The sequence below is a fragment of the Melospiza georgiana genome, chromosome 1, assembly GCF_028018845.1.
Source record: "Melospiza georgiana isolate bMelGeo1 chromosome 1, bMelGeo1.pri, whole genome shotgun sequence".
NCBI lineage: Eukaryota > Metazoa > Chordata > Aves > Passeriformes > Passerellidae > Melospiza > Melospiza georgiana.
Window position 1 is genome coordinate 154,279,880 of NC_080430.1, and position 17,103 is coordinate 154,296,982.

The 17,103-nt window shown below is 53.7% G+C and overlaps 3 protein-coding genes across 3 annotated transcripts; 2 read left to right on the top strand and 1 right to left on the bottom strand.

Moving 5' to 3' along the window:
• Nucleotides 1-405: 405 nt before the first annotated feature.
• Nucleotides 406-1,637, top strand: LOC131086703 (erythroblast NAD(P)(+)--arginine ADP-ribosyltransferase-like). The gene is made up of 2 exons (XM_058029878.1): nt 406-1,156; nt 1,552-1,637. Exons 1-2 carry the CDS (start codon nt 406-408, stop codon nt 1,635-1,637), a joined length of 837 nt encoding a protein of 278 aa, XP_057885861.1.
• Nucleotides 1,638-1,712: 75 nt separating this feature from the next.
• On the bottom strand, nt 1,713-6,137 carry LOC131086767 (NAD(P)(+)--arginine ADP-ribosyltransferase 2-like). The gene is made up of 4 exons (XM_058030004.1): nt 6,094-6,137; nt 4,550-5,365; nt 3,680-4,180; nt 1,713-1,848 (listed from the first exon to the last, which is right to left on the bottom strand). Exons 1-4 carry the CDS (start codon nt 6,135-6,137, stop codon nt 1,713-1,715), a joined length of 1,497 nt encoding a protein of 498 aa, XP_057885987.1.
• Nucleotides 6,138-8,658: 2,521 nt separating this feature from the next.
• Nucleotides 8,659-10,127, top strand: LOC131086849 (erythroblast NAD(P)(+)--arginine ADP-ribosyltransferase-like). Its single transcript, XM_058030128.1, has 2 exons — nt 8,659-9,409; nt 10,042-10,127. The coding sequence occupies exons 1-2, from the start codon at nt 8,659-8,661 to the stop codon at nt 10,125-10,127; spliced, it is 837 nt and encodes a 278-aa protein (XP_057886111.1).
• Nucleotides 10,128-17,103: the final 6,976 nt, after the last annotated feature.

The following is a 17,103-nucleotide window of genomic DNA, read 5'->3' on the forward strand; positions in this document are numbered from 1 at the left end:
TTGGGACTAGGAGTGGGATTCGGGTCTGGAGATGGGCTGAGGGGGACATTGGGGGTCTCGGAGTGACCCCAGGATTTTGGTCGGGATCCTGGTGCGGCTGAGAGGACTTGTAGACATGGGAGTAGGATTGGGCTTCTGGGGAGCCAGGAGGACACAGTATTGTGGGATTGGGATTTGGGTCCCTGGGGGCTTGGGCGACTTTGGGGATGCATTAGTAACCCCAGGATTTGGGATCAGGGACCCCAGAAATGCCCAGGGGTCTGCTGGCCAGGAGTGTCTCCCTTCCCCCTGGGCTGAGCCCACTTCCCTCCCCAATCCCTCACTGATGAACCCTCTCTGTGTCTCCCCCATGTCCCCTCTGTGTCCCCCAGTGTCCCACCCTGGTCCCTGTGACCTCTCCATTCCATGGCCCCCCTGGATCAGACCCTGGCACTGCTGGCAATGGCCATGGCTACCACAGCTGTTGATGTGATCCCTCTGGACATGGCCCCGGACTCCTTCGATGATCAGTACCAGGACTGTGGCACTAAAATGATTGTGGAATTGCCGGCCCTCAACCACTCTGAGTTCCAGCAGAATCCTCTCTTTGCCCAGGCCTGGCTTAATGCCACAGCCGAGTGGCAAGGTCAGAAGTCCCCTGTGTCCTCTCTGTCATCTCCAGCCCAGGCCATCGCCCTCATGGCCTACACGATGGATGAGCTGTACAGAGAGTTCAACGCAGCCGTGCGTACAGCCGGGCGCTCCAGCCAGGAATACCTGGCCAACTTCCACTTCAAAACGCTGCATTTCCTGCTGACCCAGGCCCTGGTGACGCTGAGGCAGGCTCAGAATGGGCAGTGTCACAATGTGTACCGGGGGGTGCGCATGTACAGGTTCAAGGCAAAGCCTGGTGACATTGTCCGGTTTGGTCAATTCTCTTCGGCGTCAGAGAGTGAAAAAACTGCCAAGCGCTTTGGGAGTGCCACGGTGTTCCAGGTGTACACGTGCCATGGCGCAGCAATCTGGAATTTCTCCAAGTATCCTAACGAGAAGGAGGTGCTGATCCCACCATATGAGACCTTCCAGGTCATCAAAGTCAGCCAGGAAGGAGAAAAGGCAAGGATCTGGCTCCGCTCCAATGGGACATTCAGCAACTACACCTGTGAGTGGGTGCAAGGTGACACCACAGGTGACAACCTGGGGGGATGGGGACACCCACTGTGGCCATGGGGACACCAACAGTGGACAGGGCACACCCATGAGAGGGCACAGAGGGTGGGGACACTCACTCAGAGTTTGGGGACAGGGACAGGCCATGCTGGGGACACTAAGTCTGGGGACACCCATGTGGGCATGGGGACAGGGCACAAAGATGAAGACCCCCGCTTGTGGGAGGGAAAAGGGAAAGGGACACCCATGCCAGGAGACAACAGGAGACAACCCTCCGTCCCTTCCCCAACACCCTGTCACCTGTCAACTCATGGTCCCCATCTCTCCTTTTTCCCTAACCCTCCAGTATGCATGTCCCCAACTCCCTCACTCCCCACATGGTCCCCTCTCTCTGTCCCCCAGGTGGGACCCTCCTCAGCACCCCCTTCCACCTTGGAGGACTCCTCCTGGCCACCACAACCTTGGCAGTGGCTACAGGGATCCTCTGAGCCATGAGGCAACCAAAGTCACAGAAGTCACTGTGGTCACTGTGGCCACCACGATCACCAAAACCTCCAGGACCCTCAGAGAAATGAGACCACGAAGGCTACCATGGCCACCACTGCCACTCTGGCCACCTTGGCAGCTATTGCCGCCATGAGGTCGCTGCAGCCATCACAGGCAATCTGGACACCATGGTCTGTATAATCACCAAGGCCGCTGTGAACACCAAGACTCCCTGAGCCACCAGAGCCACTCTGACCACTGCGCACATCAGGGCCATTGTGCAAAGCAATCCTATTAAAATTTTCTATCAAAACAATTTCATTGAATAATTCTGTCAAAGCCAGCAAATAGAGACAATTCCTAAACAGGGCTCAATGTCTTTCCCCACACCAACAATCATGGGAATGTCTCTTTCTGTCAGCCTCAAGGAGCATCCCTAGGGAGCATTTCCTTCCCAAGGGAGGATTCTCACACACATTTCATCCCAAGCAGAGTAAGGGAGAGGAATCTCTGTCTCAGAGGGGAATCAATATTCCCAGTGTCAGCTGATGGATGGCCAGGCCAAGCTCTGATGCTTCATCCTCAATTGTTCATTCAGGGTTGGTGATTTGGGCTGGTTTTAGCTCAATTCAGCAGCAAAATCAGCAGAAGACCCCTCTCAGTGCAGCCTTGATGGCCACAAATGGGGCATTGTCCCTTGGTCACATTCCAGGCAGAGCATCCTGCTACATCCTGCAGTTCAGGGGGACCTTAAAGGCTGGGGTTTGGGATGTTCAACAGGGCAAGGGCAGGTCCTGTCCCTGGGGAGGGACAGTCCCCAGTGCCCGTCCTGGGTAGTTGGCCTGGTGGAGCATCTCTGGAGAAGGATCTGTGGTGCTGGTGGGTGACCAGTGGAGCTGGCTGTGTGGCCTGGGGCCAGGAGAGACCCAGGGGATGTTGGAAAGAGTGGGGTCAATATGCCAGGGTTGCTCCATCCCAAACCATTGCAGAGCCTCCGGGGCCGGGATGGGGTGGAGTGGGCGCTCAGCAGCACCAGCATCTCGTGCTGCCGCCTGATGTTGGCACCCGGTACTGCAGCTGGGAGCGGCGCATGCGCAGTGCTGCTGATTTCCCACACTCGCTGCTGCCCTCCGGTGGACAATTCCCAAACCACAACTCCAGGAGATGAGCGGGTAAAGAGGCAAAATCCCTGATTTGAAACAGAAAAGTGTTTCCTGAATGAAACATCAGGAGTTTTCATCAATATATGGGTGGTGCTGCCTCTCTCCCCTTTTCTCCATTTGATTTTACATCCTTTCTCTTTCTGTTTGTTTTTTCTTTTTTTTCCTCCCAGTGCTACTTCTGTTGCATTGCCTCAAATCAGGAACTTTGGAACTGTCCCCGAATTGATTGTTCATCCTTTTTAAATTGCACTGAGCAGCCCTCGCCAGCTCCCTCAGCCCTTCCTGGTGCCCCAAACCCTTCCACTTTTCCATCTCTTTCCTGGACATGCTCTAGCCCCTCCAGGTCCTTTCTGAGGGGCTACAGTGAAAAAGGGAAACATTTCCCTTTCCAGGAAAAAGGGAGAAACATTTCTCAAGCAACTCTTTGAAGATGGAGGTAGAAACATAAACCTTTAAATTCCCTCCAACAAAAACTTCAGGAACTGCTTTATTTTAGGAAATGAGGAGCCGTGCGGGAAAAGTGTAAAGGAGCTGTAGCAGTAAGTTTTGGTAAACTTTTGATATGCCAGGCAAGCAAGGATCAAGTTTTTGATAAATTTTTTTATACACCAGGTGAGTAAGCAGCAATTTGATGCTACATCAGGCAAGGCAGCCAAGGAGCCCTAGGAGGTGGCCGTGACATTGCCACTCCTAAAACCCTCTATTGGGAAGTGCCCAAGTGGCCCCAGGCACTGCCCAATCTGTGCTGTCCTTGCTGTCCTGTGTTGTCCTGGCTGCTCCAGTCCCCACCCCCCCCCCTTCCTCCCCCTGTGCTGGTCTTGCTGGCCTGGCATCGTTCCCTCAGTGGGCACATCTTGGAGGGGCTTTTCCAAGACGGACACCTTGGTAGAGTGACCATGGTGGCCACAGTGGCTGTGGTGGCCACGGTGACCTTGGTCGCCTTGCTAGCCGTGGTGTCACTGGTGGTCTCAGTAGTTGCAGCGAACACAGTAGTCACAGTGTGCATGGTGACATTTTGGGTCACTGTGAGCACAATGGCCATGCTGACGATGGTGGTTCCAATGCCCAGAGTGGCCCGAGTGGTCATAGACGCCAAAGTGGCCACAGAGGCCATAGTGACAATAACGACCACAGTGGTCACTGTGGACAAAAGGGCCACAGTGGTCATAATGGCCTCGCTAGCCTTGGTGGCCCCATTTCTCTGTGGGTCCTGGTGGCCTTTGTCCTGGTGGCCTTCATCCTGGTGGCCTTCCACAGTGGCCTCCACAACCACCGCGACCTTGGTGGCCTCGAGGCTTAGAGGGTTCCAATGGCCACTGCCATGGCCACGGTGGCCAGGAGAAGCCCCCCAAGATGGGGGGAGTTCCTGATGAGGCTCCCACCTGTGGGGAAAAAGAGAGGGGTCAGGGGATCCTGGGGTGAGAGGGCCAGGGGGGCATCAGGAGGGCCATGGGGAGAGGGACAGAGGTGGTTGGGGGCCCTGAGGGTGTCTTGTCAGAGGGGGCCATAATGAGGTCCATGTCCCCTGTACCCAGCCATGTACCATGTACCTTGTCCCCCCAACCCCAGCACTGGATGTCCCTGTCCCCCTCACCTGGCACTGGCTGTCCCCAACCCCTGTGCCCATGCAATGCTGTCCTTGACCCTGTCCGCAGCTCTAGGTGTCTTGTCTCCCAGCCACAGTGGGTTTCCCTGTCCCCTCTGGGCCATGGGCGTCCTCAGCACCGTGTGTCCTTGTCCCCAACCCTCACTGAGTGCCCCCATCTCCCCAGGTTGTTCCCAAGATGTCACCTCGCAGCCACTCGCAGTTGTGGTTACTGGAGTTCCCAGTTGAGCGATGCTCAATCTGCAGCTTCTTCCCTTCCCTGGTGACTTTTGCAACCTGAAAGTTCTCAAAGGGTGGGATCAGCAATTCCTTCTCACTTTGATTGAAGGAGAACTTCTCGATGTGTGCTCCGCGACATGTGTGCACCTCAAACATCGTGTCTGTCCCATAATATTCGGCCACCGATTTATTCATTGACGATGAAGTGAATTGATTGAGGCGGACATTATCACCAAATTTCACATTGAACTGGGTATTCCTCACTCCCCGGGATACATCCAGACACTTATTAGGGCATCTGAGCTTCTGGAGGGCCTGGGTCAGCAGGAAATGCAGCGTTTTGAAGTGGAAGTTGTACTGGTATTCCTGGCAGGAGCGTCCAGCCTCACGCACGGCCTTGTTGAACTTCTTAAACATATCATTCATTGTGTAGACCATGAGGGCGATGGCCTGGTCTTTGGTCAGAGAGAATGAATCGGAGCCTTGTTTCTGCCACTCGGCCGTGGCCTTTGCCCAGGTCTGGGCAAAAAGAGGGTTCTTCTGGAAGTCGGAGCGCTTGAGGGCTGGCAAGGTCGCAGTCATGGCTGGGCCACAGTTGATGTACTGGTCATCAAAGGAGTTGTGGGCCATGTCCAGGTGCACCACCTTGCAGTCCACAGTGGCCACGGTCATTGCCAGCTGTGCCAGGCTGTGAGCCAGGTGGGGTATGGAGAAGAGAGGCCATGGTGACCAGTGTGAGACACTGTGGGGACACAGAGGACAGGCTGTGTGACACAGGAAGAACACTGGGGGACAACAGGGGATGCTGATGGGACAGAAGGGACTGAGGGACATGTTGGTACATGGGGAGGCTTCCTTGGTGAGGGGCTGGGGAGTGACCGTGGAGTCAGCCTAGGAAGAGTGGAGGCAGCCCTGGCCAGGAGACACCTGGACATGTCCTGGAACCTGATCCCAAATCCTGGGGTCGTTCCTTTACACCCCAGTGTCCCCAAGACTCTGAATCCCACCCTCCCGGGGTTTCCCAGTGCGTCCATTACCCCAATCACTCTCCCAATCCTTTGTACCCCTCCCAGTGACCCCATGTCCCCCAGGACCCTGGCCCAAGGTTTGGGGTCCCCAATGGGTCCCACCAGTCCCTGTCCCCTCCTCCCCTTACCCAAATCCTACTCTCAGTCCCATGAGACCTGGGGACCCCTGGACCCTGATCCAGTCCCACGTGCCCCCCAAGTGTCCCCCAGTACCCCACTGCCACTCCCATGGTCCTGTGTCTCCCATCGCTGGTCCCCGGACCAGCCCAGGACTTCAGTCCCTGTCCTGTGACCCTCCCAGTGCCCCTCCTCACCCCAATCCCTCAGTCCCATGTTCCCCACCAAGGGTCCCCAGTCCCTGATACCGAAATCGACTGGAGTGAACTCCCTGATGGAACTGGAGGTATCAGAAAGCCAGAATTCTTGATCAACTCAGACTCACAGCAGATCTCTCCTGGTCCTGCACATCAGGGGGGACTTTACCATGGAGTATGTATCCCTCATAATTATAAATGTACGTGAAATTGTGTCCTTTATCTAATACAGAAACCAGCACGTTTCCCATAAATAATCTGCATGGCTCTGTCTCTTTTAGGAAATAATTTTTATTCTGCTGGAGAGTCCTAAAAAAGAATCATCTCAGTGTGGTTTTCACTGAGTACTCTATTATCCCAGATGACCTTGCCTCATAATTTCAATTTGGGCAGGCGCTGCTCCTTCTGTGTTACAGAACTTTCCAAAAACCCTTTACAGCAGTTTCCTTTATCTGTTTCTCCACAGATTACAACCACCTTTGTCCTGCTATGTCCACACTTTTGCATCCTTTTATTGTTTTACACCCATTCATCTTTAAACTGTACCAAGGACCAAACTGTACCAAGGCATCTAAAGCTTTCTATTCTCTCTCTTATTGCTCACCCTCCAGGACCCCAATCCCACCATCCCATGTCCCCCCAGTTGCCCCCAGTCCCACTCCCCACTGCTCACTGAGTTGCACTCACACCTCAGATACAATTTGGGGTCCCCTATTAGATGCCATCTGCGGAGGATCAACAATGGGGCATCACGCCATGATCAATATGATCAAGAAAAGTCAAATTTATTGCAAGAACAAAATGTATTTGGTCTTTGTTCTTCTGTTCACTCACCTCAAGCTACTCCATGATTGGTTTAGCCTATCTATGCGCATGTCTCAAGCCTTCAGCTGATTGGTTAGTCTTCTTTCTTCATGCATATCATTGTGGTTTATTGTTTTGCCTTCATGCACTCCGCTGTGGTTTTTTTCCTCCGTCTTCTTAGCGCGCCTCACATCCTGGACTTGTTTTTCTCCTGAGTAGGCTCTTCCTGTTTTTGAGCTATCGGGGACACTGTGAAGTTCTACTCAGACCCCATAGAGACTGGCTTGGGTACTGTGCCTATTTTCCCACAAAAATCCCTCAACAGACATCCCTGTAGACACCTTGAGCCTGGGGATGATCTCTTGGGGCAGTGCCTGGGTGACTGAGCTGAGCTGAGCTGCCCAAAGAAGTGGCCGTAATACAATATGGGGCACACCAGCTTGGGGATCAACAAATCCCTGTGGGAAGTAGACTTGCATTAAAACTGCACGAGAGGTTCCTTTGAATTCAAAACTTTCACCACCAGGCATCACAGAAAGAGGAAACACTCCTGGGGATAACTGGCAAATGGATTTTCTGAGCTACCACGCCAACATGGGCTCAGGTATCTCCTGGTGTTGGTGGACCCCCACTTGGAGGTCCAGAACTTCTCCTGCCACACACGGAATTCACCCAGGTGCTCCTCTAAGAGATCATCCCCAGGCTCAAGATGCCTACAGGGATGTCATCTGATAGGGGACCCCAAGTGGTATTTGAGGTGTGACAGCTACTCAGTGAGCCATGGGGAGTGGGACTGGGTGGAACTGGGGGGACATGGGACTGTGGGATTGGGGTCGTGGGGCCTGAACAATTAGAGAGAGAACAGAAAGTTTCAGATCCCTTAAAGGTGCTGGATAGGCCTTAAAGAAGAACTAGCAAAAAGCCATAATAGAATGCAAAATGTGTGCACATGAGAGCAAAGAGAAAGAGATAAAGGGAAGTCATTTGAGGGGTTTTGGCAAGTTCTGTAACACAGAAGGAGCAGCAGTGTTGCCAAATGTGAAAGTTCAAGCTGAGGTCTTCTGGGATATTGGGGCACTCAGTGAAAACCACACTGAGAAAACTCATTTTTAGGACTCTCCGGTACCATAAAAGGATTTCCAGAAAGAGGCAGAAGTATGCAAATTATTTTTCAGAAATGTGAAGTTTCTGTACTAGGTGAGAGACACATTGTAATGAATATTTGAAATTGGTGGATAAAGTGGTGGATAAAGACCCTGTGGCAAAGTCCCCCGTGACCTGCAGGACGAGGAGAGATCCACTGTGAGTCTGAGCTGATAAAGAATTCCAGTTTTCTCATAACTGTAGTTCCATCAGGGAGTTCACTCCAGCTGATTTCAGTACTGGGGCTGGAGGAACCCCTGGGGTCTCTTGGGAGAGGCACAGGACTGAGGGATTGGGTTTGTGGTGCTGGGGGGACACTGGAGGAGTCACATGTTGGGGATTGGGGTAATGGGGGGCTCTGGGGGAAAATGAGGGGGGACAGGGGATGGTGAGAGTGGGATTGGGGTGATGGGGGGGGGGCTGGGAGACACTGGGGTGGAAGGGAGTGATGGCTGGATTTGTGTTGATGTTCTGGGGTGACACCGAAGAAGTTGGAGACTGGGAGTGGGATTGGGTCTGGGGACCAGCCGAGGGGAACACTGGGGGTCTCAGGGAGTGACCCCCAGGATTTGGGTCAGGGACCCCAGACATGCCCTGGTGTCTGCTGGACAGGAGTGCCTCCCTTCCCCTTGGGATGACCCCACTTCCCTTCCCGGTCCCTCACTGATGAACCCTCTCTGTGTCTCCCCCATGTCCCATCTGTATTCACCAGCGTCCCACACTGGTCATTGTGGCCTTTCCTCTCCATGGCTCCCCTGGCTACAACCCTGACACTGCTAACAATGGCCATGGTCACCACGGCTGTGGATGTGATGCTCCTGGACATGGCCCCGGATTCCTTCGATGATCAGTACCAGGGCTGTGGCACTAAAATGATCGCGGAATTGCCGGCCCTCAACAACTCCGAGTTCCAGCAGAATCCTCTTTTTGCCCAGGCCTTGCTTAATGCCACAGCCAAGTGGCGAGGTCAGAAGTCCCCTGTGTCCTCTCTGTCATCTCCAGCCCAGGCCATCGCCCTCATGGCCTACACGATGGATGAGCTGTACACAGAGTTCAACAAGGCCGTGCGTACAGCTGGGCGCTCCAGCCAGGAATACCGGGACAACTTCCACTTCAAAACGCTGCATTTCTTGCTGACCCAGGCCCTGGTGACGCTGAGGCAGGCTCAGAATGGGCAGTGTCACAACGTGTACCGGGGGGTGAGCAAGTACCGATTCAAGGCAAAGCCCGGTGACATGGTCCGGTTTGGTCAATTCTCTTCAGCATCACGGAATGGAAAAACTGCCAAGCTCTTTGGGAGTGCCACGGTGTTCCAGGTGTACACGTGCCACGGCGCAGCAATCTGGAATTTCTCCAAGTATCCTGACGAGAAGGAGGTGCTGATCCCACCATATGAGACCTTTGAAGTCATCAAAGTCAGCCAGGAAGGAGAAAGGGCAACGATCCAGCTCCGCTCCAACGGGACCTTCAGCAAATACAACTGCGAGTGGCTGCAAGGTGACACCACAGGTGACAACCTGGAGGGATGGGGACACCACACTGTGGCCATGGGGACACCAACAGTGGACAGGGCACATCCATGACAGGGCACGGAGGGTGGGGACACTCACTCAGAGTTTGGGGACAGGGACAGGCCATGCTGGGGACACCAAGTCTGGGGACACCCATGTGGGCACGGTGACAGGGCACAAAGATGAAGACCCCCGCTTGTGGGAGGGAAAAGGGAAAGGAACACCCATGTCAGGGGACAAGAGGGACAGGGACAGAGACATGATCCCCGACCCCATTCCGACCCTGTCACTCCCTACCAAAGGCAGTGCTGTGGGGATGGGCCTTGTGTGCTGGACGTGGGTGGGCTGGGACCCCTCATGGCACATCCTGAACCTCTGCCACCACCTGTCACCTGCCATGGCACCTCCTGACTCCACATGACCCCTGTCAAACCTAAGTCCACCGTGACAGCCCTGACCTCCATGGCCCCACTACCCCTCTGTGCCTCTCCCAACACCCTGTCACCTGTCACCTCATGGCCCCCATTCTCTCCTTCCACCCCTAACCCTCCAATATGCATGTCCCCAACCCCCTCCCTCCCCACATGGTCCCCTCTGACCCCTCTCTCTGTCCCCCAGGTGGGAGCATCCCCAGGGCTCCCTTCCACCTTGGACGACTCCTCCTGGCCACCACAACCTTGGCAGTGGCAACAGGGATCCTCTGAGTCATGAGGCCACCAATGTCACTGAGGTCACCGTGGTTCACTGTGGCGACTATGGCCACCATGGCATCAAGGTCACAGTGGTCACTGTGGCCACCACAATCACCAAAACCTCCAGGACCCCCAGACAAACAAGACTACTGTCGCTACCAAGGCCACCTCTGCCACTCTGGCCACCTTGGCAGCTAATGCCACCATGAGGTCACTGTGGCCATCAGAGGCACTCTGGACACCATGGTCTGTATAACCACCAAGGCCACTGTGAACACCATGGTCACCAAGACTCCCTGAGCCACAAGGCTACCAGAGTCCTTCTGAACACTGTGCACGTCAGGGCAATTGTGCAAAGCAATCCTATTAAAAATTTCTATCAAAACAATTCAGTTAAATAACTTTGTCAAAACCAGCAAAAAGTGACAATTCTTTTGCACAGCTCAATTTCAGTCCTCACACCAACACTCGTGGGAACACCTCTTTCTCTCAGCCTCGAAGAGGATCCCTGGGGAGCATCTTCTTCCCAAGGGAGGATCCTCACACACATTTCATTTCAAGCAGGAACAGGAGAGAGGAATCCCTGTCTGACAAAAGACTGGACATTCTCAGGGTCAGGTGATAGATGGCTAGGCCCAGCTCTGGTCTTTTACCCTCAATTGGCAATTCAGGATTGGTGATTTGGGCTGGTTTTAGTCCAATTCAGCACCAAAATCAGCACAAGACCGCTCTCTGCAGCCTTGATGGCCACAAATGGGGCATTGTCCCTTGGTCACATTCCAGGCAGAGCATCCTGCCACATCCTGCAGTTCAGGGGGACCTTAAAGGCTGGGGTTTGGGAAGTTCAACAGGGCAAGGGCTGGTCCTGTCCCTGGGGAGGGACAGATACCCAGGGCCCATCCTGGCTGGTTGGCCAGCTGGAGCAGATCTGGAGAAGGATCTGTGGTGCTGGTGGGTGACCAGTGGAGCTGGCTGTGTGGCCTGGGGCCAGGAGAGACCCAGGGGATGTTGGAAAGAGTGGGGTCAATAAGCCAGGGTCGTTCCATCCCAAACCATTGCAGAGCCCCCGGGGCTGGGATGGGGCGGGGTGGGCACTCAGCAGCGCCAGCAACTCGTGCTGCCACCTGCTGTTGGCAACTGGAACTGCAGCTGGGAGCATTACATGTGCAGTGCTGCTGATTTCCCACACTCGCTGCTGCCCTCGGGTGGACAATTCCCAAATCACAACTCCAGGATATGAGGGGGTAAGGAGGGAAAACCCCTGATTTGAATACACAAAGAGTTTCCTGAGTGAAACATCAGGGGTTTTCATCAATAAATGGTTGGTGCTGCCTCTCTCCCCTTTTCTCCATTTTTTTATACATCCTTTCTCTTTCTGCTTGTTTTTTCTTTTTTTTTTCCTTCCAGTGCTACTTCTGTTGCATTGCCTCAAATCAGGAACTTTGGAACTGTTCCCAAATTGATTGTTCATCCTTTTTTAATTGCACTGAGCAGCCCTCGCCAGCTCCCTCAGCCCTTCGTGGTGCTCCAAACCCTTCCACTTTTCCATCTCTTCCGTGGACATGCTCTAGCCCCTCCAGGTCCTTTCTGAGGGGCTGCAGTGAAAAAGGGAAACATTTCCCTTTCCAGGAAAAGGGGAGGAACATTCATCAAGCACCTCTTTGAAGATGGAGGTAGAAACATAAACCTTTAAATTCCCTCCAACAAAAGCTCCAGGAACGGCTTTAATTTAGGAAATAAAGAGCTACGCAGGAAAAATGTTAAAGGAGCTGTAGCAGATACATCAGATGAGGCAGCAGTAAATTTTGGTAAACTTCTGATATGCCAGGCAAGCAAGGATCAAGTTTTTAATACATTTTTTTATACGCCAGGTGAATACGCAGCAATTTGATGCTAGATCAGGCAAGGCAGCCAAGGAGTGCTAGGAGGTGGCCGTGGCATTGCCACTCCCAAACTCCTCTATTGGGAAGTGCCCAAGTGGCCCCAGGCACTGCCCAATCTCTGCTGTCTATGTTGTCCTGTGCTGTCCTGGCAGCTCCAGCCCCGTTGTGCTGGTCCTGCTTCCCTGGCATTGCTTCCTTGCTGGGCAACTTTTGGAGTGTCTTCCCCAGGATGGACACCTTGGTACAGTGACCGTGGTGGTCACAGTGACCTTGGTAACCATGCTGGCTATGGTAGCCTCAGCTGTTACAGTGACCACGGTAGCCACTGAGGCCACAGTAACATAATGGGTCACTGTGAGCACCATTGCCATGCTGACAATGGTGATTCCAATGCCCAGAGTGGCCAGAGTGGTCATAGAGGCCAAAGTTGCCACAGTGGCCATAGTAACAATAACTGATGAGAAGGAGGTGCTAATCCCACCCTTTGAGACCTTCAAGGTTATCAAAGTCAGCCAGGAAGGAGAAAGGGCAAGGATCCAGCTCCGCACCAACGGGACCTTCAGCAACTACAACTGCAAGTGGCTGCAAGGTGACACCACAGGTGACAGCATAGGAGGGATGGGGACACCCACTGTGGACATTGGGACACCAACAGTGGACAGGGCACACCCATGAGAGGGCACAGAGGGTGGGGACACTCACTCAGAGTTTGGGGACAGGGACAGGCCATGCTGGGGACACCAAGTCTGGGGACACCCATTCTGGGCACGGAGACAGGGCACAAAGATGAAGACCCCCGCTTGTGGGAGGGAAAAGGGAAAGGAACACCCATGCCAGGAGACAACAGGGACAGGGACAGAGACATGGTCCCCGACCCCATTCCGACCCTGTCACTCGCCACCAAAAGGCAGTACTGTGGGTATGGGCCTTGAACGTGGGTGAACGTGGGGGGGCTGGGACCCCTCATGGCACATCCTGAACCTCTGTCACCACCTGTCACCCGCCATGGGACCTCCTGACTCCACATGACCCCTGTCAAACCTAAGCCCACCATGACACCCCTGACTTCCATGGCCCCTGTACCCCTCCATGCCTCCCACAACACCCTCTCACCTGTCAACTCATGACCCCCATTCTCTCCTGCCACCCCTAACCCTCCAATATGCATGTCCCAAACCCCCTCCCTCCCCACATGGTCCCCTCTGACCCCTCTCTCTGTCCCCCAGGTGGGAGCATCCCCAGCACTCCCTTCCACCTTGGAGGACTCCTCCTGGCCACAACAACCTTGGCAGTGGCAAGAGGGATCCTCTGAGTCATGAGGCCACCAATGTCACTGAGGTCACTGTGGTCACCATGATCCCCTAAATCTCCAGGACCCTCAGATAAACAAGAGTTCCCAGGCTACCAAAGCCACCTCTGCCACTCTGGCAACCTTGGCAGCTATTGCCACCTTGAGGTCACTGCGGCCAACAGAGGCACTCTGGACACCATGGTCTGTATGACCACCAAGGCCGCTGTGAACACCATGGTCACCAAGACTCCCTGAGCCACAAGGCTACCACAGCCACTCTGACCACTGTGCACATCAGGGCAATTGTGCAAAGCAATCCTATTAAAAATTTCTATCAAAACAATTTCATTGAATAATCCTGTCAAAGCCAGCAAAAAGAGGCAATTCCTCAACAGGGCTCAATGTCTTTCCCCACCGCAACAATCATGGGAATGTCTCTTTCTCTCAGCCTCAAGGAGGATCCCTAGGAACCATTCTCTTCCCAAGGGAGGATCCTCTCAAGCGTTTCATTCCAAGCAGAATAAGGGAGAGGAATCTCTGGCTCAGAGGGGGCCTCAATGATCCTAGGGTCAGCTGATGGACAGCCAGGCCAAGCTTTGATACTTCATCCTCAGCTGTCAATTCAAGGTTGGTGATTTGGGCTGGTTTTAGACTAATACAGCACCAAAATCAGCACAAGACCGCTCTCAGCACAGTCTTGATGGCCACAAATGGGGCATTGTCCCTGGGGCACATTCCAGGCAGAGCATCCTGCCAAATTCTGCAGTTCAGGGGGACCTGAAAGGCTGGAAACTGGGAGGTTCAAGAGGGCAAGGGCGGGTCCTGTCCCTGGGGAGGGACAGTCCCCAGTGCCCGTCCTGGCTGGTTGGCCTGCTGGAGCAGATCTGGAGAAGGATCTGTGGTGCTGGTGGGTGACCAGTGGAGCTGGCTGTGTGGCCTGGGGCCAGGAGAGACCCAGGGGATGTTGGAAAGAGTGGGGTCAATATGCCAGGGTGGCTCCATCCTAAACCATTGCAGAGCCCCCGGGGCCGGGATGGGGTGGGGCGGGTGTTCAGCAGCGCCAGCACATCGTGCTGCCGCCTGCTGTTGGCAGCCAGAACTGCAGCTGGGAGCAGCGCATGCGCAGTGCTGCTGATTTCCCGCGCTCCCTGCTGCCCTCCTGTAGACAATTCCCAAGCCAGAGCTCCAAGAGATGCGCGGGTAAAGTGGGAAAATTCCCTGCTTTGAAAGAAAAAAGATTTTCCTGAGAGAAACATCAGGAGGATTTTCCTTCAATAAATGGGTGGTGCTTCATCTGGTCCCATGTCTCTATTTTATTTTTTATCCTTCTTCAATCTGTTTGTTTTTCTTTTTTTCCTCCCAATACTTCTTCTGAAGTATTTCCTCAAATCAGGAACTTTGGAACTGGCCCCAGACTGATTGTTCATCCTTTTAAAATTGCACTCAACAGCCCCGCCCGCTCCCTCAGCCCTTCCTGGTGCTCTAGACCCTTCCACAGCTCCATCACTTTTCTGGACGCTCTCCAGCCCCTCCAGGTCCTTTCTGAGGGTCTCCCGTGAAAAAGGGAAACATTTCCCTCTTCAGGAAAAAGGGAGGAATATTTCTCCATCACCTGTTTGAAGACCAAGGCTTGAACAATAAAGCTTTCAGTGGTCTCTAAAGAAAACTCCAGGAACTGCTTTATTTTAGGAAATGAGGCACTCTGCAGGAAAGGCGTTAAAGGAGCTGTAGGGGATACATGATTGTCCAGGTTTAGAGCAAAATTTGGGGGAGAATTCCCCTAAGGAGCTCCGGTGGGAAAAGCAGATCCTATCGGCCCCTCCTCCCAACTGGTTCGGGAGGGAAAAAAATACCTCCTTGGAGAAAGATGGAAAAAAACTGTTTATTAAACAATAAAACCAAAACAATATGAAACAATGAGACCCCTTGCCACTCTAAAAGAAATGACAAACTGAGAAAACCCCAGGTTCAGGAAGCAGCTCGCTCAGTCTCTGATTAGTCCCTCTGGTGCTGGAATTGTCACAGGCCAGGCCCAGCCCGGAGGGCCACAGCTGCAGCTGCCGGTGCTCTCCTGGGTGTTCAGTCCAGAGCAGTTTCAAGAGGTCCAAAGAAAAAAGGGAAAAAAACAGTCCAGGGAACTTCTTTGCCTCAGATAGCTAAAAACTAACTAAAAAGCAAAAGAAGAGCTCTCTGTCCTGCTGTCTGTCCGCAGACAACACAGTCAGGAGCAGGAATGTGGAGGAGTGAGTGCAGTGTCTGAAAACAAACTGTGCGTCCTTCTTCTCTCCCCCCCTTCACTCTCTGGAACACTCTTAAAGGTACAAAACTTATTATTCAACATAAACAGAATAAGACGATTGGGGATAAAAGCATCATATAGTCAACCCAGGACAATCAGGTGAGCCAGCAGCAAATTTTGGTAAACTTTTGATACACCAGGTGAGCAAGGATTCATTTCTTATACAGCAAGTGAGCAAGCAGCAATTTATTGCTACACCAGGCAAGGCAGCCAAGGAGCGCTAGGAGGTGGCCGTGACATTGCCACTCCCCAACCCCTCTGTCCGGAAGTGCCCAAGTGGCCCCAGGTGCTGCCCAATCTCTGCTGTCCTGTGCTGTCCTGGCAGCTCCAGGCCCCTTGTGCTGGTCCTGCTGGCCTGGCATCATTCCCTCACTGGACATCTCTTGGAGGGACTTTTCCAGGATGGACACCATGGTACAGTGACCATGGTGGCCACAGTGGCTGTATGGCCACGGTGACCTTGGTTGTCTTGATAGCCATGGTGTCAATGGTGGTCTCAGAAGTTGCAGTGAACACAGTAGTCACAATGGGCGTGGTGACATCATGGGTCACCGTGGGCACAATGGCCATGCTGACGATGGTGATTCCAATGCCCAGAGTGGCCAGAGTGGTCGTAGAGACCAAAGTGGCCACAGAGGCCGTAGTGGCAATAATGGCCACAGTGGTCACTGTGGACAAAGGGGCCACAGTGGTCATAATGGACTCAGTAGCCTTGATGGCCCCATTTATCTGGGGGTCCTTCGTCCTGGTGGTCTCCCACAGTGGCATCCCAGACCACAGTGACCATTGTGGCCCTGCGGCTTAGAGGGTTCCAATGGCCACTGCCATGGCCACGGTAGCCAGGAGAACCCCCCCAAGATGGGGGGAGTTCCTGGGGAGGCTCCCACCTGTGGGGACAAAGAGAGGGGTCAGAGGGATGCTGGAGCTGGAGGATCAGGGAGGCATCAGGAGGGCCATGGCGGGAGGGACAGAGGTAGTGGGGGGCCCTGAGGATGTGGGGTCAGAGAGGGCCATAACAAGGCCCATTTTGCCACTACCCAGCCATGTACCATGTACCTTGTCCCCCCAACCCCAGCACGGGATGTCCCTGTCCCCCTCACCTGGCACTGGGTGTCCCCAATCCCTGTGCCCCAGCATTGACCTTGTCCCCAGCTCTGGGTGTCCTGCCTCCCAGCCACAGTGGGTATCCCTGTCCCCTCTGGGCCATGGGTGTCCCCATCACCATGTGTCCTTTTCCCCAGCCCTCACTGAGTATCCCAATCCCCCAGGTTGTTCTCAAGATGTCACCTCGCAGCCACTCGCAGTTGTAGTTGCTGGAGTTCCCAGTGGAGCGAAGCACAATGTTCAACTTGCTTCCTTCTGTGTTGACATCAGTGACCTCAAAGGTCTCAAAGGGTGGAATCGGCAGCATCTTCTCCTGTTGTCTGATGGAGAATTTCTGGATGACAGAAATTTGGGGATTGAATAATCTGTGTCATAAATAGACTTGCAATAAAGCTGCACGAGATGTTCCAC